This window comes from Gekko japonicus, unplaced genomic scaffold, assembly GCF_001447785.1.
Source record: "Gekko japonicus isolate JY-2015 unplaced genomic scaffold, Gekko_japonicus_V1.1 scaffold312, whole genome shotgun sequence".
NCBI lineage: Eukaryota > Metazoa > Chordata > Lepidosauria > Squamata > Gekkonidae > Gekko > Gekko japonicus.
In genome coordinates this window covers 1,557,863-1,580,058 of record NW_015176460.1, presented here as the reverse complement: position 1 = coordinate 1,580,058, position 22,196 = coordinate 1,557,863, and the positions used below count along the sequence as shown (strand labels likewise).

At 43.0% G+C, this 22,196-nt stretch overlaps 1 protein-coding gene across 1 annotated transcript; it reads left to right on the top strand.

Annotated features, from left to right (window-relative positions):
* Nucleotides 1-16,414: 16,414 nt before the first annotated feature.
* On the top strand, nucleotides 16,415-17,365 carry SUCNR1 (succinate receptor 1; the record flags this gene model as incomplete). The annotated part of the gene is made up of 1 exon (XM_015426991.1): nucleotides 16,415-17,365. A coding segment is annotated over one exon (951 nt), but the record flags the coding sequence as incomplete, so codon positions are not given.
* Nucleotides 17,366-22,196: the final 4,831 nt, after the last annotated feature.

The following is a 22,196-nucleotide window of genomic DNA, read 5'->3' as shown; positions in this document are numbered from 1 at the left end:
CCGGGAGCGGCCAGAGCAAAGGCCAGAGCGCCCACCCCCCTCTTTCTTGCTACTCCGGAGCCCTCCGGAGCAGCGAGGAAGAGGGGGGTGGGCGCTCTGGCCTTTGCTCTGGCCGCTCCGCTAAAAGGCCGCTACACGCGGCCGGGAGAGAGAGGGATGGACGGGGTGGGGGGAGAATTCTCCCCAGCGGAGCGCATTCGCACTCCGCTGGGAAGGGAAGGGCCCGGGCCTCTCTTTTCCGGCCGCTACACGCGGCCGGGAGAGAGAAGGATGGAGGGGGTGGGGGGGATGGGGGAGGGAAGGGAAGGCCCCGGGAAGGGAAGGCCCCGCTACTTACCCTCCTGCTTCGTCCTCGTTCTCACACGGAATGAGGATCGAAGCAGAGGGCGGGGTTAAGTAGGGGGCGGGGCTTCACCACGTGACCGCCCCGCCCCCTAGAGGTTCTCTTCCGGAGCGGCGCTCCAGAGCGCTCCCCCCCCGACTAGAGCCCTGCATGTATTATATTACCTGTAAAGTGAGGAAAGCCAAAGAGCATATAATACACATACGGATAAAGTAAGATTATGTCTCTCTGCTAAACTAAAAACAAAATCACCATTAGGGTTGTGCACTGCAAATAATTTAATTTTTGTTTTCAGTTCATTTCAGAATCCCATTTTGGTTTCATTTTAGATTGTTTTGAAATTAGAAAATCCATTATTTTCTATATTCTACTTTTGGGTGTCTAGAGCAGCTGTTTTTAAACCTAATATCATTAACTGTCTACTTAAAATAGTCCTCCTTGTTCTCTAAGGGGCCCCCAAGTTTCAAGTCAATGGAGCAAGGGGGTCCAATTTTATCACCCGTTGAAGAAGGTCCATTATTTTTTCAATATTATCATATGGGAATTGGCTGTACTCCTGAAAAGTAGATTTTTTTTTAAAAAAAGCAAACTTTTTGCTAACAACCACATCTTTGCCTGAAGTATTTTCAGAACCTTAAAGTGACTATTAAAAATAAAAATAGCTTTGTTATCTCTTCCACTAATGAGGACCCCTCCCCCACTTTGCAAATATGCATGAAAAAGATAAAAGCCAGAATGAAGAATTACCCACACAGAAAGAAGCAAATAAGCGCCACCCCAAAACAGGCAAATTGGTAGAGGCTTGATTTTAGGGCTGTCATCTCTAGGTTAGGAAATTCCTAGAGATTTAGGGGTAGTGCCTGTAGAGGGCTGGGAATGAAGAAGGGAGGGGTCAACTTCCGGTTACGGCGGAGCGAATGGCAGTCGCACTCTCGGGACGCTCCCGGAGGCGATACGCCCATGTGCGGTTGGGGGGCACTCCGCACAAGCGGAGACCCTAGGAGCCTTAGTGAAAAGGCTCCGGACCAGGGGGCACACCGGGGAGTCACCTCTTTCTTGACCTGATGGTCAGAAATTGAGGCTTTCCCCATGCCCCAAAGGCCCTGCCGCGTTGTGCCCTGATGGGACTTAGCAACGCCACCGGTCTCTTCGGAGTGATGAAGCGATAAGGCGAATATAAAAGACACCGACTACTAACTGTGAGTTGACGATCGAAAAATAACTCAAGCGCATACCTCCCCCCCTGAAGTAAGCGTATGGGAGAAGGGCGGATAGCCCCACCCCCATAGGAGCGAGACTGTTTTAATTGCGAGAGAGGGGGAGGAGTGAAAAACTGAAACAGAAAAGTTACCTTTTGGGGAATATCTAAAAGCGAAGAAGAGGGATTTATTCCCATGCTGCGTGGCACGAACTTTTAAAAGGTAAACAAAAAGTAAAGATGTCGGGGCCAAAGAGGGAGAAGGAGAAGCAGGCGAAGAAGCAGACGGGAACTTCCGGTCCTAGCCCCCGCCTTTCAGAGCTAGCTGCCACTCAACATGAAAGAGAGATGCTTTGCCCTCTGCTGGATCAAATGCAAAAAATCAGTCAAACATTATCTAGCACGGAAAGTGTCCTCAGTAGTCAACAGATACAATTGACAGATACAGCTAAGAAGATGGAGGAGATCGCAAAGAAATGTCTGGTGTCAGCAGAAGATACACAAAAAATCAAGAAGGTCGAGAAAATAGAAAAAAACAAGAAATACAAGATAAGTTATTGATGTTACAGATGGAAAAATCAAATTGAACTCTCCAATTTCAAGGAATCCAGGAGGTTGAGAAGGAAGATCTCAGAAGCATATTGGCGAATGCTTTGGCGCCACTGACGGGCAGTGAAGCGGATAAGTTAAGCGAAGAGATGGATCTGGTTTACAGAGCCTACTCTAACTTTACAAAGAAAAATGATCTGCCAGCTGAAGTGGTTGTTAAATTCACCAAACAAAGCATCAGAGATCAAATATTAAAAGCGACATCATTAAAGCCCTTGAAGATTGGAGAACAGACCATAAGGATTTTAAAAGATGTACCATTTGAAATCCGTATGAAGAGGAAGGCTTATAAAGGACTGACCACAAAATCATCAAACCAACTATAGATGGTTGATTCCAGAAGGACTTGTTTTCAAATTTAAAGAAAAAAGGGAAAAGATAGACTCCATTCTCAAAGCTCAAGACTTTTTGAAGAGGCACGCCAGTTCAGAGGAGGAGGCAGAACTTGCTACATGGAAGACATCTAGCAGTGAGGGGGAAAGCAGCTCCGAGAGTGGAGACAGGGAACCGGAGGAAGGAGGAGCTGTAGGAGGAGTACCCTATAATCTGAGGGACAAAAAAGGGAAACACCCCAACTCCTGAAAAACTTTGCAGAAAGTGCATTCGAGAACAATACTAACAATAACCCGAAAGGACATTACTAATATAGTTAACACCTTTATTCTTTTACAGATAAAGAAGAAAGAAGATCGGCCAAACACAGAAGAAGCCATAGATGGTAATATTACTAACAAAAGAATAATATACTAATTTAATCATCACTCAACACTATTCTTAATCCCTCTATATACCCTCCCCCTTTTCTGAAAAATTTAAAAGCAATACAATTCTCTCTTTTTTAAGAGAGTTTATAAAAAAAAGAGGGGAGGGGTCTCAGTAGGGTATAATGTCCTAGAGTCCATCCTCCAAAACAGCTATTTTCTCCAGGAGAATTGATCTCTATCATCTGGAGATCAGTTGTAATTCTGACAGATCTTCAGGCCCCACCTACTCAAATCCCATACAGCAAGGTAGACACATGCAGTTATCTTGTCACCAATGTCCACTTTGGAGAAGCTTCAGGCAGGCAGTGGCAATGAGAACAATGGTTCAAGACTAGTCAAGTCCTTTAAATTCCTTCTCTGAGGCTTGTCTTCGAGGCTGAGGTCCTTTGATTGGGTAGAGGTGGAGGTCTCTCCTGATCCCTCACAGGGATCCTATGCAGAAGAGACCTGTCTTTTTCCTGTGGTGCAGGATTTCAGAAGTGAAGAAATAAAGCTGCATGCATGCCAACAAGAAACTGAAACCAAAAAGCAACAAGAAAATCTTTGGGATGCATTTCCATAATCCTGAAAAGTTCTGGAGTGCCCTCAGCTAGGGATGGCTGTGAACCAAACCACAAAACAAAATTCATGACAAATTTTGCTGTGTTTGTAATGGGTCTACTGTCATGAACGTCCATGAAATTTGAGGCAGTTCATGGGGTTCATGCTGGTTCAGGGCCAGAGCAGAAAGCAGGAATTTAAAGGGACCCCGAGTCCCTTTAAACCTCAGTTTTCTACTCCAGCAGAAACCTGCAAAAACAGCTGAGTGACTGGGAGTGGTCCCATCGCTGAGCTGTTTCAGGCTTTCTTGCTGGGGAATGGGGAGCAGCCTGTCCAGGGTTGGGGCTGGGTGCTACTTCAACAGGGGAAGCCCCTGTCCACCGGCCAACAATCCAGGAGAGCCCAGGCACTCACCCATCTTCACCCATCACCTGAGGATACCTCAACACCCGGACCTCCCAGCGGAAACTCACCCAGGAGGCCAGTGGGAGAAGAGGCTGCCAGCAAAGAAGGGGCAGCCAGTTGAGGTGGTCAGCAGCAAGGTGGAGGAGACAGCAAGGGATGCAGTGGTAGCAGGAACGCAGCCATGGGCCGTGGCAGCCGTACAGTGGCTGGGTCAACCCTAGGAGCCCAGAGCAGGGAAGGAGGATATCCCGACCCAGGGGACCATGTGGGGTGGGCTTCCCCCATGGCCGGCCCACTTCCTGCTGGCCTGGCTTTGCTGTCTCTTCTGCCTTGTTGCCAACCACCTCAGCTGGCTACCCCTTCTCCACTGCTGGTTTCTCCTACTCCACCGGCCTCCTCCACCAGCCTCCTGGGTGAGTTCCCACTGGGAGGTCTGGGTGTTGGGGGCATCCTCAGGTGATGGGGGAAGGGTAGGTGAGTGCCCAGGCTCTCCTTGATCACCCAGCGATGTATGGGGGTTTCCCCTTTGAAGTGGTGCCCAGTCTTGACCCCAGACAGGCTGCTCCTCATTTTCCAGCTTTCTTGTGCCATCTCTTTAAACTTTAAAGGGACGGCACAAGAAAGCCTGAAACAGTGCAGCAGGTGGGTGTGCTCCCATGGCTCAGCTATTTTTGTGGGTTTATGAAAATCCCATTTAAAGGAACTGTGATCCCTTTAAATGAGGTTTGCTGGGCCCACAAAATGAACTGGTTTGTCAGAGAGCAAACCGGTTCAGTTCGTGGTTCAGCCACAAACCACAAACTGAACCGAAGTACATTTTTGTAGTTCATGCCCATCCCTGCCCTCAGCCATTGAGGAAATCCTGGAAGCCAAAAAAATAATTTTCTGATTTAATTTTCAGTTTGGGAGTTTCTGCATACATACTCCTATTCACCATCTCAATGGATACTTGGAAATAAGTTCATAGAATTTGGGAGAAAAAAATCTGAAATTAATGAAGCTGGCACAAGTGGTGTGCGTCTTTGTATGTGTGTAGGCCTCCACTTGTAAGCAAGAGAGGTCAGAGGGAAATAACTAATCTATATTCTGTGTACCCATTCGGCAAAGGAGATTTTAAATAGTAAAATGGAGACCCATTGTCCTCTTTGCCTTCTATTTGGCAAGGAGGTGCCATTAATTAAGGGAGGCTTCATTAGGCCCTGAGAATTTCAGTTGGATGGGGGGAGAATTAGATCCACAAATGAACTGTACTTTTCTCCTGCCTGCCTAAAGTTTGATCAGGAAAGCCCTGCGAGAGAGGAGTGCAGCCCTGAGCATTCATCCCAGTTGGGCAAGGGAAGTTATAGGTTGGCGTACATTCCTCACTTAACCAGTGGAAATGCTTACAGCATTAACAGTGTTTGTGTGCATTCTTTAATATTGTTAATTGATTCTGTAGGCATTAAAATGATTTACACAAATACTGTTAATGCACAAAACAAGCTGAACCAAAGTCTTGGTGCCATACTGGCAGCCCCTGCCCACAACAACGCACAGGAAGTCATCTGTTCATGCCATCTGTTGTGCTTAGGAAAAGACAGAGGAGAAAGTAGTCACAGACAATGTTCATCCCTGTCTCAATTAGCTTTGGACTTTGGACCTCTTACACAGTTCAGGAGTAGACTTTTCCTGCCATATGTTCCATTTAGTCACTCTGGAGAATCTGTGTTTTCTTTTATAATGCAGGTAATGTTGTGTGAAATCACTGGAGGAAGACTAGGACATGCAAGGCTGTGCACGTTACAAAAACTCAAATGTTACAGTATAAATAATTCCATGTGCTGTCAAAAGTATAAAGTTGGTATTGACATGAGTAATGTACTGGCAATGGTACATAGATTTTACAAGTGTTTATATATCCCATGAAGCGTCTATGGAAACATGCACATTAGTCATGCATACAATGAAAAACTATATTTGCAGGTGTATATTGAATGTACGCATAGAAAGTCAGCATCATGCTTGTGCTACTCTGTAAAACTTGAATTTGTTGACTCAAATCTTTAGATAGCATTGTTTTTTTCCCATTTAGCAATGTTTCAGATTGCAATTCATAATTGCTTATTTTTATTAGAAGAAAAGATTTAGTGAAGAGCAGAATGAATCTGTTCTCTTGCACTGTACTTCCAGAGTGGCTTGTGGTATTTGGATTGGAAAAAAATTTCCGTGATGTCCCTATTGAAGCCATTATTCAAAGTCCAACAATGGTGTACAGATTTTGATCTTTCTCTGAGATGTTTAATAACCAACATCCAGTATGAACTTTGGGTTAGAGCTTTCCCTGTCGTTGCATGAGTCATCGTACATTTCATTCAACATTTCCCTAGTCCATAGCAAAAGCATGGGGATGTTCTGATTCATCGTACTAATGCTAATAAACTTCAGCTAGAGTATAATTGTGGGCAGTGGGTCTTAGCATTCAATTAATTATATACTGGGTTGGAAGTAAGCTAACATCTCAAGAGGCCCTATATCTTGGGTGCACTGTTCACTTTTCAATCAACTTGGCCTGCTAGGGTCTATGTGTTTCTTTTACAATGACAGTTTTTAATCCAAGGAAGCATTTCCCTTTTGTCCATTCAGTTTTCTGACAGATTCCTTTTGAGTGATCATTTTTCTCCTCCTGCTTCCAAGTTGCCTGTTCCTACCCACCCATTATTTTGAAGAGAAATGTCTTTCATGAATGATATCTAGATGGATCAAGATAGGTAGCCATGTTAGTCCGTCTGTAGCAGTATAAAAGAGCAAGAGTCCAGTAGCACCTTAAAGACTAAGAAAATTTGTGGCAGGGGAGGAGCTTTAGTGAGTCACTGCTCACCTCTTCAGATACAGTTAGAATGTGACTTCATCTGTCCTTATATCTTGGAGAGTGGAATGATTTGACTGCTATTGTCATTTGGCATCTGAAATCACTCCATTCTTCAAGATACAACAACAGATGGACTCACATTCTAGTTATATCTGAAAAAGTGAGCAGTGACTCATGAAAGCTCTAGGGTTGCCAAGTCCATCTTTCACCCCCAGCGGGGGACTTTGGGGGCGTTCCTGGAGGGGGTGGGGCATCCCCAATGTGATGACGTCAAGTTGGGGTCGTCTGCCTCCCCCCCCCACCTGTCCATGCGCCGGATCTCCAGAAACAGCAGTTCCCTGCACTTAAAGTAGCCGGCAGCCAGCATTTCCCCTTTAAGAGCAGCTGCGTTTCCATTTAAGAACCAAGCTGGCATTTCCCTGCAAGCTTGCGGAGTTCGTGCTTGGGAGGAAACACACTTAAAGGGAGAAAGATGGCTGGCTGTGGGTGTTGGGGGTGGGGTAAAACCCCCCCAAAATGGGGGACCCCTGGCAACCCGGGGGGGTTGGCAACCCTAGAAAGCTCATACCTGCCACAAGTTTTTGTAGTTTTCAAGGTGCTACTGGGCTCTTGCTCTTTTCTGGATATAGATTAACTCACATTATGTGTTCACTTATGTCGCATAAGGCACTATTATAAGGTGTATAGTGTTATTTTCTACCCAGTTGTAAAGCATACTGTACATTAACCTACACATCTGTGCTTTTCACTATCTGCAGTACCGCTATAATGTTTATTAGATTGCTCCCAAAGCTCTTATTCCTAGGGGAAGAAAAGGAATGAGCTGTTTTCAGGCTCAAAATAAAGCCAGTTTTTAAAATTATTATTCAGTGCATGAGATTTCCTGTTTATCTCTACGTGTGAGGCATAGAAACCTTGTTTGGTTTGAAGCCATTAACTGTATCTTAATTCTCCTCACCCTCGCTCTGTTTTGCATTTCTTCCTTTCCTTATTGCCCTGCTAGGAGAAATGAGAGAATGCCTCTTAAACTCAACATGACAGCTGTAGCCCATAACTCATCTCAACAGCCAACGGCACAGCTAGACCGATAGCATGTGCAACAGCTGCTGGCCTCCTGATTATTTCTTATTGGTTTATAGCAGACGTGTTCAGAGTTTGTTTGTTTGCATTATTCACAAAGGCGTTGTAACAGCAGAAATATTTTAGCTATTATTTTCAAACTGCCGATAATATTAGAACCGAATGTGTAGCTTAACAAAGTTCTGCAATCATTTTAGAGGTAGGTACGTAGAACGTCAACACTGGATGTACAAAAAAGGAGGATGGGCATTAAAAATTTTCAGGCCCTTCTACAACAGGTTGAAAAATTGAAATGTGATAAGTGCATGATCAGAGGCACTCTGAAAACCAGCAAGTTCTGAAAATAGCACATTTAAACATTTTTCAGTCCAGATCTGGGACATAAAGTTTGACGTATCTCATACAGAATAATGCTGTACAACAGGAGTTCCCAGCCTTTTTGAGCCTGTGGGCACCTTTGGGATTCCAACATAGGGTAGTGGTGGGTGCAATCACAAAATGGCTGCCGTAGGAGGCAGAGCCAACTACATAATGGCCACTAAAGGAAGCAGAGCCAAACGTGCACACAGAGCCCAAGTGCAGGAGACAAGAAGAGTCATTCTTAAAAAAACACACTGGGAAAGAGGTGTGTGACTGAGAGCATAAATTGCTGTGTAACAGTGGTTGGTGCCATACAGTGGTTGGTCCTAATGTATTATACAGTTTTTGTTCCTGTTTTTGTGATACAGCTGATGATACACTTCTATTCTTGGAAGTGCTTAGCCAACTCATACCAGTAGTATGAGTAACAATGAGTACTAATAGTTCTTACCCATACTGGTAATTCTGTTAAGATTTTGTATTCTGTCAAGATTTGTGAAAGTTTAAAGCCTTTGTTTCCAAAAATGTTGCCAGGCTGGATATTTTGGTAGACATTTTACTGTTTGGTAGGGACAAATGGAACAAGAGAACCACCAAAAGTGTCAGCTATGCTGCCATGAAGGTTGGGGAGTTTGGTCTGTATCAGGTTAATTGCTACTGCATTCCTTTCTGTGCTTTCTCTGCTGTGCACCGAAATGCTTATCTATACAGATGTGCAGGAGGGTGTTGTGGTGTCTGGGTTTCCCCTGGGTGTCATGGGAGAGTGTTCGTTCTCAGCTTCAGCCACCTAACGGTCTCTAAGCTTTATCCCACGTGCGGGAGGGTGCCTAATTGGCCAGTGCTGTGGGGGGGGGCATACGAATACCCTATATCCTATTATGCCCATGGGGGCAGCCACCATTCTTAACAGTGCCTATGTTACTGCATCTATAGCTCTGCAATAAAAGTATAACCGTTCCTGAATGCATGTACTTTGTTATTGGCTGTGGGTTCTGTGTGGTGACAGGGCTTACAGTTGAGATCAGATCCTAGGGAAGCCATGGGTTCTGTCACAGCAGCAGATGCCTAATGTGGCTATGGTTAAATACACATCATGCTTAAGGGGTGTGCTAATGTGTTTGAAGAAGTGTGATGACTGAAGACACCATGGCAGCTCGTTCCTTCTATAACCCAACCCTGAAAACAGGAGGCTAGAGAACGCATCAGAATGCAGTCCCCGTGGGGACTGCTGTGCCAGTGATCTGGTGGGATTCAAGAGCCAGCATAATGGGGAGACTGTCTATAATATGTGAAGGATGCAGTGTCTCTCTTTGCTAGACAAATTAGCCTGCCTCTTAGCAACTAGATGGCCACAAATATGACATTTCAAGAGTCTGAGACTATTTTCTCATTTTTCTCATGGGAGTGGATCCTTGTGTATATAAGTGCTGTCAAGGCACAACCAAATTGTGGTGAGCCCAGCAAGGAGCTTGAAAGGCAAATGAGAAGCAGAGGTGGTTTGCCAGTGCCTTCCTCTGTAGAGTCTTCTTTGGTCTTCCATCCAGGTTCCCCGCTTAGCTTCCGAGATCTGATGAGATCAGGCTATGTCATACTTTCTTCCTTCTGTGAACCCTTAGAAGCATTGAAATAATGAACACTTTGTTTGTTGTCCATCTTTTATATTCTCCAGTGCAATTGTTGTGACAAGCAATGAGTGCTTTGTGAATGTTTGTTGTCTCGTATTCATTTACTGTACAAACAATGGAGTCCTTCAGTATGCTCTATGGGGCAGTCATATTTATCTTTTTCATTGTTTGTCCCTCTGTTCCAATAAATAGTTTATGGGCCCATTGTGGAGTATTAGTTGATATGAGGTGGGAAATTTCCATTCTTTGTGTGAACAAAGTTCCTTTTGTGTGCTAATGTGAAATGGAACCCTAATGAATATAGCTTAAAAATGTTCCAGCCATAGTTAAGCCCTTTTAATTACTATTGATTTCAATGGGAGAATTAAGCATGTGTGAAAATCAATAGGACGTTAAAGGTGGTTAGCTTTGGCTGACATATCTAATAGTATGTAAGAACACAATGTAAGGAGCTCTTATCTGAAGGTATTTGACACTTGGAAGAAAACTCAGGTCACTTAGTTAATATGCTTAATACATTGGTTGAAGAATGAACTGAGTTGGATCCAAATAGCTGCTGAAAAAGGATGGAGGCTACCACTTAGACCACTTTGAAAGGCTATTCTGAGAAACACAGAACCCACATATGCAAGAGCCATGCGGAATGTGGGCTGTAGTCTGGAGAGGAATTGCAGGAGATTGAGTGAAAAAGCTGGCTGAATGTAATCCACTGTTTATATAAAAACTTCTCTATTGGTGACATTTTGGTACAACTTAGTTGTATTTGGTTCAACTAAGTTTGCCCTGACCTGGATGGTGCATGCTGGCCTGGTCTCATCAGATCTTGGAAATCTAGAGTAGCTGCACAGAGGTATGCAGTGACAAGCCACATCTAAATGTCTCTTGCCTTGAAAACCATATGGGGTGTCCATAAATTAGCTGTGACTCAATGGCACTTTCCACCACCAAGTTGTGTAATGGAATTTTACTAATTTTTGTGCTTCATTTATATACAGCATACAGCAGCTTGTATGGTGAGTTAGACTTCTTCCACACACACCATTATCTCCACATCCTTCTCTTTGCCAACTGCAGTGTGTTTCTGTTTGTTTCTGCATGATGCTGCTGTGTAATTCTCTACCTTCTGGCTTTCTCCCAGCTTTAGTACAGTCTTTCTGGGGAGATCACACTCAGAGCAGGTTTGCTCACCATGGGGTTTTGGGGAATGTAAGGTTTGCTCACCCACCACCAGCTTAACATAAGAATTAATACAGAATTACTCTAGTCATTCCACATGTTACTCTGAATAAACTGACAGAAATGTAGATTGTACTATTTCAGAATGATGCTCCTGCACATAAAAAGCTGCATGCGAGAAGCCAGACTCAACAGGTCACTTGTGCCCTGGTTTGTTATCCAATGCATTTGCACTCAGACTGAGCCTTGTGTTAGGGATAGTTCTGTTAATAGTTGCAGGTGGGGCATTTTACAAAATTCAGATCTGAAAAAACTAAAAAAGAATTGCTATTGGTTACCCACTGGTGGAAGAGAAGAAAGGTGTTGGGTTTGATCCAGTGACATATGAATGCAGGGACGCTCACATACACCCTTCTCCTGACAGACTCTTGAGATCTCCAAAAAGCTAATGCTGGAGGCTATTGGACCCAAATGAACAACAACAACAACAACACAATAACATGTGGTCCAGGATGATGCAGAGTGAATGGGAAATGCGCAAAATAGGCCTCAGTCTTCTGCCAACAGTGCTTCTGATGCAAGAACAACTTACAAACATTTTGCCAACTCCCCCTTCTCACTGCATGGTTTGTAATCCTCTTGGGTCCTGCAACCTTGAACATCAGCTTCAGGGGAGACACATGGGCTGCTGTGGGAAAAGGGAGGCAGGGAAGATCTGTGTAGGCAAGCTTTGTCTGCTGACCTTTCACTGAATTCAATCCATAGTTTTTGCAGGCTATGTTCTTAGAAAGACTTGACTTTCTGATTTGCTTAGCTTGTCCCATTAGCTGGTATATATTAGATGATGTATTACAGTAGCCAGAGGTCATTTCAGGGGGGATCGCGGGGGATCGCAGTTCCCCCAGGTGAGGTACGGGGGGTGGGGCACATGACAAAGCCCCGCCCCCTGCTTCCAGCTGCCCCGCTTCTGGCCCTCATTCAGCCAGGAGGAGGCAGGAGAAGAGGGAGGGTAAGTTGCTTCCTCCCTGCCTCTCCCCACCCCTGCCTGCCTGGGGCCAGGGAGGGCCTTCGCGGGGCTTCCTTGCACTCCCGCCGGCCTTGCAGGTCCACCGCCGGGCCCCTCATGGGGCTCAGGAGTGGAGCTGCAAGGCCGGCGGCGGACAGGACCGTTGGGGGCGGGGTGTGTGGCCTTATGACACACTTCCGGTGATGTCAGGGGGTGGGACATAATGAGTTCCCCTAGCTTTTTTTCTACGAAATGACCCCTAACAGTAGCTAAGATCCTTAAGGTCTCTGATTCAAACCTTGCCTCTGCCACAAATTCACTAAGTGGCTTTAGTCACGGTCTCCTAGCCCACTCTCAACTGCACTATGGGCTTAATACCAATCTACCTAACGTGGCTGTTGCAGTGATGGCAAAAAGTGAATATTTTATACATAGTTATGCTACCAAATTTAGACCATCTTACCTCTGATGAGATTTGGCAACAGGCTTCCAAATAAAGAGAAACTGAATACACACATGAACTCACACGAAGCTGCCTTATGTGGAATATGACCATTGATCCACCAAGGTTAGGATTGTCTACTCAGACTGGCAGTGGCTCTCCAAGGTCTCAGGCAGAGAGGTCTTTCACATCACTTCATTTTGACTGGAGATACCAGAGACTGAACCCAGGAACTTCTAAGCAGATACTCTACCACTGAGCCACAGCCCCTTCTCCATATTAGTCTTGGACTAGGATTTGGGAAACCCAGGTCTGAATCCCCACTCTGCCATGGAAGCTTTGCTGGGTGACCTTGGGCCAGTCACACACTCTAACCCTAACCTGCCTCACAGACTGGTTGTGAAGATAAAATGGAGAAAGGGAAAATGTTGTAAGTCACTTTGGATCCTTATTGTGGAGAAAAGTGGTGTATAAATGAAGTAAATAAACAGTGAATAAACAAATACGTGGTCAGATATAATACCTGATCAATAACCATAGGTAAACTAAAGAACTGTGATTTCCCTGGCTTCACCCTGTTAATTTCATTGAGTTTTAAATAGACAAATCCAAATATTTAAAGACAGGTTTCAGCAGGACAGATAGTGGTGATTAATTGACTCCAGGAACCATATTGCATCAACCGGTCACATAACAATTTGTACTGTAAGAGGTACATTTCAAAGGCAGCACTATAGATCACTTTGCTGAATTCAGACTTTTAAAAAGCACTTATTAGATTCCTTATAGGAGCCCTAAGGGCTGCCGAAAAGCTTCTTGGGCACTGAGCACAATCAAAACTATTTAGCTGAGCCCTTAACAATAATTGCAGTTGGTTAGCTTTGAACAGGTCATTGCAAAGAATAATATTTCCATTATTTCTGCTGTTGACTCAGGATGAATTTTGCAATACTTTCTGTTTCAGTGAGGCAGCCCACATGCCTAACTCACACAAACAAATTCTCCGTACACTTTGAATCATTAACCACTTTCTACCTACTGTGGAAATCAGGCATTGAGAGCTCTGCCGAGCAGCATCCTACTGATCTGGAATCTTTCTTCAGATCATGGTAAAGGCGTATCTGGAAAAGCTAATACCCATTCTGCAGAATGGTATGTAGTAAACTGATTGTTATATGGATGTTTGTAATTTATTTTGTGTCCTTCGTAATCATGAGTGACTGTGGATATGTTACCTTGATGTAGACTTTGGTTAATAACCATCTTAGAGGCGGATGCAGTACCTGTCCAAGAGTGAGTTTTAACCTGATTATTACTTTAAAGACTGTGTGACATATTTTGAAAGTTTTGCTTTCAATAGTGATTTTTTTTTTTGCTTTCAATAGTGATAACATCTCATGAACACTCTAAGTGCCAATGACTTCGGTTTATTTTATCTTGATCTTATTAAGAAAATGTCTGAATGCTTTATACTATTGTTCTACAGCACATGGTAAAAACTGTTGTCCGCAGTTTAAAATATTACAATCGTTGTAATCGCATTTGTGTTATTGACATCTTTCCTTCTCTATTGTAGTATGAAACAAAGTTTTGCTATCATTTAAACAGAGTATACGGCTGATTTTTTTAAAATGTACTTCTGTTAAATGAATGCAGTCCAGGTGTCAGAATACCTTCCCATGGTTGTACTTCGCACTTCACTGTTTATCTTTACTGTCAGAGTGCATCCAACGTTTTATTTCATTCATTACAATATCTGTATCCCACTTTCCCATGTGTCTCAAGACAGTTTACAAGTCACAATTTAAAATGAACCGAATAAAAGAAAACCCCGAGCAGCCCCTATGCCCTGTTAAAAGCCCTGGCAAATAAAATGGCTTTGCAGCACCTTTTACAAATTTCTTGATATGGCATCCCTCTTGTTTCCCTGAGGAACTGCAAAAGAATAGTCACAGGCTCTAGTTGATGCCAGGCAGGCTGCCCTAAGTGGTGGAACAACTAGCTGGTGGCAACCTGAGGCTCACAACTGGTGCACACGGGACATATGGGAAGAGGGTTACTACAGTCTAGCAGTGCAGAAGTTTCATGAGTTCATTTGAAGGAATCTCCAGGCAGGGGCTTGTGTGCGGGCTGGATGCCACTTCTCTACAGGTGCAGAAGCCTAATGAGAGCTTTGCTGTGCTACTGTGGTGCTTTGGGTTAGGAAACATTTCTGCAATAAATATGCAGACTCCTTTAATTACACATTTCTCTTTTAGTCATTCTTTTTTTCAGGGCCACGGCGTTTAACAGATTTTCCAGAAGTGCTTTTGTTAAAAGACATCTTAATTGAGGATTAGTAGAATTTGTAGACTCAAGCTTTGACAGGATGATATTGGTTTCTCACCCACCATTTGCTTTCACTTATCTACCATCGGTATTTTGAGCTTCTACAAAGCCCACAAGTGCAATGTGCAAAAGTTGTACAGAGAGACCTCACTCAAGACTTGGGTGCACAATGGCTGGGGCTATAGGCATCTATTCCTAGTTCAATACGTTGAATAGCGCTTATAATGATTCTGGTGGGGAGGGGAAAATTCAACTTTCAGTCCCCTATCCTAATCAATTACATCCTGAATGTCTAATATGGGCAAAGCACACAGAACCCTGGAGACTGGAACAGGCTGGGAAATATGCACACAGAGTAGGGTTGCCAACCCCCCCGGTTTGCCAGGGGTCCCCCATTTTGGGGGGGTTCTACCCGCCCGCCGGCCAGATGGCTGGCGGGGGAAGCCCCACCCCCACCCCCAACACCCACCCCCACCGCTCTCTCTCCCTTTGTGGAACCCGTGTTTCCTCCCAAGCCTGTGTTTCCTCCCAAGCCCGGAGTGCCAGCTTTGTGCTCTTAAAAGGGAAACGTGGCTGCTCTTAAAGGGGAAACGCCAGCTCCTGCATTTAAAAGGGAAACACCGGCTCCTTTAAGGGCAGGGAACTGCCATTTCTGGAGATCCGATGCACGGGCGGGTGGGGGGGGCGGCGGCAGATGTCCCCAACGTGATGTCATCACGTCGGGGATGCCCCACCCCCTCCAGGAACGCCCCCAAAGTCCCCCGCTGGGGGTGGAAGATGGACTTGGCAACCCTAACACAGAGGCTGTTTGGACATGCTTGCTACCTCCAGCTAGTGATGCTGACAGAAAGGGCTCAGGGTCGGGAGGGCAGGAAACATTCCAGACCATCAGTGGCTTCCACTGGCAATTCATAGAACCCAACCCATTGTCCATTTTCTCCTAACTTGAGTTTTGTGGGAACCATTTCTTCAATATTGTCAACAATGCCTATAATTGCAATACGCATTCACTGTTGTCAATGGCAAACTTCATTTATTGAAATAGTTTTTCATTGACTGCCTTGATTATGTACAGAATTGTAGCTATGGATGGATGTCTGAAAAAATGATCCGGAAACAGTGAGTCACTAAGACAGTTTTCCCAGTAAGCCACAGTGCAGTCCTAATCAGAGTTATACCCTTCAAAGTCCACTCATGTCAATGGGTTTAGAAGGGCAGAACTCTGTTTGGGATTTCACTGTTAAGTTCTTCATTGATTGCATTAGTCAAGGTAATTTTTGGTATTTTCCAGAACTTCCTTCATGAAGCTGTCTTTTCTTCAGAAAACTATAGCATATAACATTAACATACTCAGAATAACCCTTGTTCTCCCATTTGGTAGGCTAATGAAATCCTGTGCAGAGTTATTGCAAATCAATGGGCTTAGACTGGAGTAACTCTGCCTGGGTTTCCGTGACAAAAACACAACTGAGACCTAACTTCCCTTTAGAAGAATTTTGTAATGATGTTCATTTTATTCCAACAGCTTGAAGCACATTAAGTTCAAATGTTTATCAGAGGCTTAACTAATAGTTGGACATGATTGAAGGAATAGGAAATCTGAGACTATAATAATTTCCTTTGCTATCAAATGTGTAGTAAAGTAAATGCAATTTTATTCTTACTATTAACATTAGTTTTACATTTCCAGGATACTAATGGGACCAGACAATGCTTGGATATATCAAGATCTCTGGAAAAGTATTACCTTTCCACCATGTATGCTCTTGAGTTCATATTTGGCATCACTGGCAACATTGTAGTTGTTTTTGGCTACATATTCTGCCTCAAAAACTGGAGAAGTGGCAACATCTACCTATTCAGCCTAACACTGTCGGATTTTGCCTTCCTTTGCACCCTTCCGTTGCTGGTGTCCAGTTATTCTAGCGGAACGTGGTCCTATGAGATCATTTGGTGTCAAGTCAACAGGATCCTTCTGCATGCAAACTTATACACAAGCATTCTTTTCCTTTCCTTTATCAGCATTGATAGATACCTGCTCATAAAATACCCTTTCAGAAATCATTTTCTGCAGAGAAGGAACGTGGCTATTGTTTTCTCCATTGCCATATGGATCTTGGTTTCACTGGAACTGCTGCCCATGTTAATCTTCATAAAATTACAGGACATCAATAGCACTAGGAAATGTATGGATTATGCAAGTTCAGGAGATGCAGCCCCAAGCCTGATCTATAGTGTGATCTTGACAGTGGTTGGTTTCATAATTCCCTTGTGCATCATGTCCTCTTTTTACATCAAGACACTTTGCCTTCTTAAAAGCCGTAGCTCGAAGCTCACTGCAGCCACGACTCTTGAAAAACCTCTCACATTAGTGATAATGGCAGTGAGTATCTTTTCGCTGCTTTTTACCCCCTATCACATCATGCGCAATGTTAGGATTGCTTCTCGCATAGAATTATGGGAAGTGTCCGAGTGCACAAAAAACATAATCCACATTGTTTACATAGTAACCAGGCCTGTTGCGTTTCTGAACAGCGCAATTAACCCCATCTTCTATTTCTTCATGGGAGATCACTTCAGGGACATGCTGATAAGTAAAGTAAGACACATCTTTAAAAGACTTACGCCTTGTTGGAAATGAAGTGAAATGTCACTCTCTCTCTGACTTGGGAAGAGAAACCAAAAAGTGTACCAGTAAAGGCACAACCAGCCACACAGAAAGCGGAACAGCTTTGGTTTATGGGATGAAATGTTTCATTTTTAGTTTTAGAAACTAACTGAGCAACATAACGAACTCTCCTGCTCTTTGCTTCGGCAGGCAAAAGGATTTTTTGTGTGGTTTGTATCCCACACTACCCTGCAAACAGGGTATCACAATGCTGTTTGATTTATTTATTTTTGCCCCCCCCCCCGAAGGGGATTTTTTTATTGCATTTTCTATATAGACTACAAAACTACAATGAAAAAATAGTCTAATACATTTAAGGGGATGGAAAAACTCACACAAATTCCAGAGCTGTGGAAATGTTATCAGTTTTTTTGTTTTTAATCTCAGACATGGTGTTTTAAAATTTTCACGTTCCTGATTTTAGGAGTCAAGTTTCATTTAAAAAATACCTAGAATTTCTCTAGAGTCACCTTAATCTACAAGATGAAGGCAACACAGCTGAGGCTGGGATTTGCTCAGATAATTCTGAAAACAATGGCAAGGTCAGGAGATCCAGATCCTGCACATGGAGAAATATATTTGGACTCTGATCCTGTTGAGGCTATGATGACTGTTGGGAGAACCCAGCTCAGGTGCACCTTTTCCACCACTAGTCACCTCAGCATTCAAGAACCCAGGCTGCCTTACTGGAACATCTTGGATGTTCTGACTCTTTGTGACAGATGATTGTCTACATGGCATCTCATCCACTCATCCACCTGAATTGCATAGGAGTTTGGTGCAGTCTATAATAATAAGATCCCTGGCACTCGCCTGGATTTTCCAGGAAAGTTCTTGACCAATGTGGGGTGTTCTGGACTTAAAACCTCATATGGGGTGGCTGCTATTGTCATTTTTTTCCCCATGGACTTCTGTTTCTGAATGACTTAGCTGTATAATTTTGATTTCAGCAAGTCCCATCAGGTGCAAACAGATCTACCAAAACATCTTTCCAGTGAAGAACCTTCCAGTCATATGGTATATCCAACAGTATGGTATATCTCCTGCAGGAGATTAACATGTGGACAAGGGCCCCCCAATAGATGTTGTTTAGCTTTTGATAAAGTTCCTCATCAAAGGCTCTTAAGTAAGCTCAATAGTCGTGGAATAAGAGGACAAGTCTTCTTGTGGATAAAAAACTGGCTAATTAATAGGAAACAGAGAGTATAAATGGGCAATTTTCTCAGTGGAGGGTGGTAAGCAGTGGGGTACTGCAGGGACCAGTACTTGGTCCACTGCTTTTTAACTTGTTTATTAATGATTTGGAGTTGGGAGTAAGCAGTGAAGTGGCTAAATTTGCAGATGACACAAAGTTGTTCAGGGTGGTGAGAACCAGGGAGGATTGTGAGGCACTCCAAAGGGATCTGTCGAGGATGGATGAGTGGGCATCAACATGGCAAATGGGGTTCAATGTGGCCAAGTGCAAAGTGATGCACATTGGAGCCAAAAATCCTAACTATAAATACACATTGATGGGGTCCAAACTAGCAGAGACTGACCAAGGGAGAAATCTTGGAGTTTTAGTAGATAACTCAATGAAAATGTTGAGACAGTGTGCAACTGCAATAAAAAAAGGCCAACACTATGCTGGGGATTATTAGGAAGGGAATTGAAAACAAATCAGCCTGTATCATAATGCCCCTGTATAAATCAATGGTGCGTCCTCATTTGGAGTATTGTATAGAGTTCTGGTTACCACACCTCAAAAAGGATATTATAGCATTGGGAAAAGTGCAGAAAAGGGCAACTAAAATGATAAAAGAGTTGGAACACTTTCCCTATGAAGAAAGGTTAAAGCACTTGGGGCTCTTTAGCTTGGAGAAATGATGGTTGAGGGGTGACATGATCGAGGTTTATAAGATTATGCATGGGATAGAGCAGGCAGAGAAAGAAGTACTTTTCTCCCTTTCTCACAATACAAGAACTCGTGGGCACGCAACGAAATTGCTGAGCAGTCAGGTTAGAACAGATAAAAGGAAGTACTTCTTCACCCAAAGAGTGATTAACACATGGAATTCACTGCCACAGGAGTTGGTGGCGGCTACAAGCATGGACAGCTTCAAGAGGGAATTAGATAAGCATATGGAGCCGAAGTCCATAAAGCATGGACAGCTTCAAGAGGGAATTAGATAAGCATATGGAGCAGAAGTCCATAAGTGGCTTTTAGCCACAAGGTATAGATAGGAACTCTCAGTCTGGGTCAAGTGATGCACTGTAGGGGTGCTTGGGGGGTGGGGGCAACAGTGGGAGGGCTTCTAGTGTCCTGGCCCCACTGCTGGTCCTTCTAATGGCACCTGGTATTTTTGGCCACTGTGTGATGGGCCATTGGCCTGATTCAGCATTGGCTTCTCTTATGTTCTTATGTTCTAAGTTATCACACTGTCTGTTAATATTGTCAGGTGAAGCTTGTTCAGTGCCCCTCAGGGACAGGGCAGATAACAGGAAAAGGCAGAGCCCTTTCAGTGGTGGCACCATAGCTATGGAATAGCCCTTCCCCACAGGTTCACCTGTTGGTGGATCTGATGTCTCTCCAGCACTGGAGCAAATCCATTTTTTGTTTACCTAGGCTTTTATGTGAAATGAAGCAATTCTCTGTAGTCTTGCAGGATAAATTGCTGGTTGTATATATGATTGTTGTATTATATTTTTATTCTACTATTTATATTTCATGTCTGATCTCTTGCTTTCTTTGGTTTTAAATTGGAATTTGGCATTTTAACTGGCATGTCATATATTACACATATGTATTTATTATGCATGTAATATATATTGCTATGTGGTTAAACAAAAAACAAAAAAACACACAAAAACACTAATTGCCAGCATGCTAGTAAAAAAACTTGTAAAGGAGGAATTTGATCTTTCAAAAAGTATTCCAGCTGCAAGTGCTGATATTTTCCAGACTGAATTATTTATTATCAAGCAGCCAATAAAATAAATTTGCTTTAAAAATTTGATGTGTCACATCACTACCCTGAAACAAGCAACTGGAATGAGCCCATGAAGGTTTTGTGCAAGTAAAATATTAATAAGACAGCAGCTTGTATCCAATGATAACAGATAGGGCTTTTCTGCATTTCTTTTTATTTATTTATTATTCTGAGATTTATGAGTTGGTGAGTACAGGCATCTGCTTAATTTTGTGGTTCTCCAGCAGATGATAATGGGCTGGTCCACAGATTGTTTCCACCTCAGTGCAGTGAATTAGCTTAGCTTCAGAGCCATGGGATAGATGATCCATTTGCTTTTCGCTCCAGCAAGTCTATTTGTATGAAATAGAAAAGGTTGCTTCACTGAAAAGGCATCCAAACTGGTTTCCAGTTTGTATTTGATTTTCCTCTCTAAGGGTTAAGGTTAGGTTACAATATTTCCTGGTTTTACTTTTTCCAACAGGTAACCTGTATGGGATTGGTGAAGCTGAGAGATATTCCCAGCCTACCAAGTGCATGTTATGATTCCACAGGGATTTCACCTTCTATCTACTGTGATAGAGAAATTCTCAGTGCCTGAGATGGGTGACTGGTTGGATACTTTAGTAGTTGGAATTATTATATCCTTTTAAACCATTAATCAGTTATTCAGGCTTCCCAATCATTAAATGTGTCGACCGAGTTTAAATATGCCAAGTAAGTGGAACACTGACTGTATAGAGACAAACAAGTAGGTTGTTTTTTTTAAAAAAACAGTTTATTTACATTTTCAACTTATACGTTACAATTCAATTCATCAGACATATAGTAGAGGGGGGGTTACAAATATTTCTCGTACCATTTTATAGCTTTATGCCATTTCTGGTCAAATTTTTCATCTGATTTGCCAGCCAAAAACATATTCAACTTATCCATTTCCATCACCTCGGCCAATTTGTTTATCAACTCATCCCTGTTTGGTATTACGTCTGACTTCCAATTTCTTGCAATACAGATTCTTGACATAGTAATTAAGTATACAATAATACATAAATCATTATATTTTATACCGTTGGGTGTAATGTTCAATAGAAAAATTTCAGGAGTTAAAGGCAAGTCTATTTCAGTAATCTCCTTTATCAGCTGCTTGGTGTTTTTCCAAAAACTTACTATTTTTTCACATTTCCACCAAATGTGTAAGTACGATCCTCTATTATTTTTACATCTCCAACAGTTCCCTGGAGTATTTGTAAAACATTTTTGTAACCTATCCGGTGTCCAGTGCCACCTATAGATCATCTTCAAAATGTTTTCCTTATAGGATACTGCTCTTAATAATTTAATTGTTTTCCAGGACTTTTCCCAGTCTTCTCTCTCTATCTTATGACCTAAATCTTTTTCCCATTTAATCATAAATGGTTTGACCCCGTCTTTATTTAGGTCATCTTCTAATAGTAGGTTATATATTTTCCCAATCTGTTTTTCTGGTTCATATAGCCATATTTTATCCAATAGTGTCTTTTCAGCATAGAAACCTGTTTTTTTATCTTTTGTGTATCTTGAGATCAGTTGGTTCTTTTCCCATATTGATAGATTCATATTTAGACCCTGTAGTACTTCCCATGATTTGAGTTCATTTTTTTCATCTAATAGCTGGGAGTACGTTATATATTTCCCTGCAGACATTAAGGTTGGTAGTACAAAGGCTTCAATGGGAGATATCCACTTTGGTATTTTTTCGTAATTTTTCCATCTAATCTGCCTCCACACTTGCATTAGAGGGCCCCTTACTGTATGGTTAGAGAAACTCTTCTGTATCCTATCTTTGTCATACCACACATAGGCATGCCAGCCCA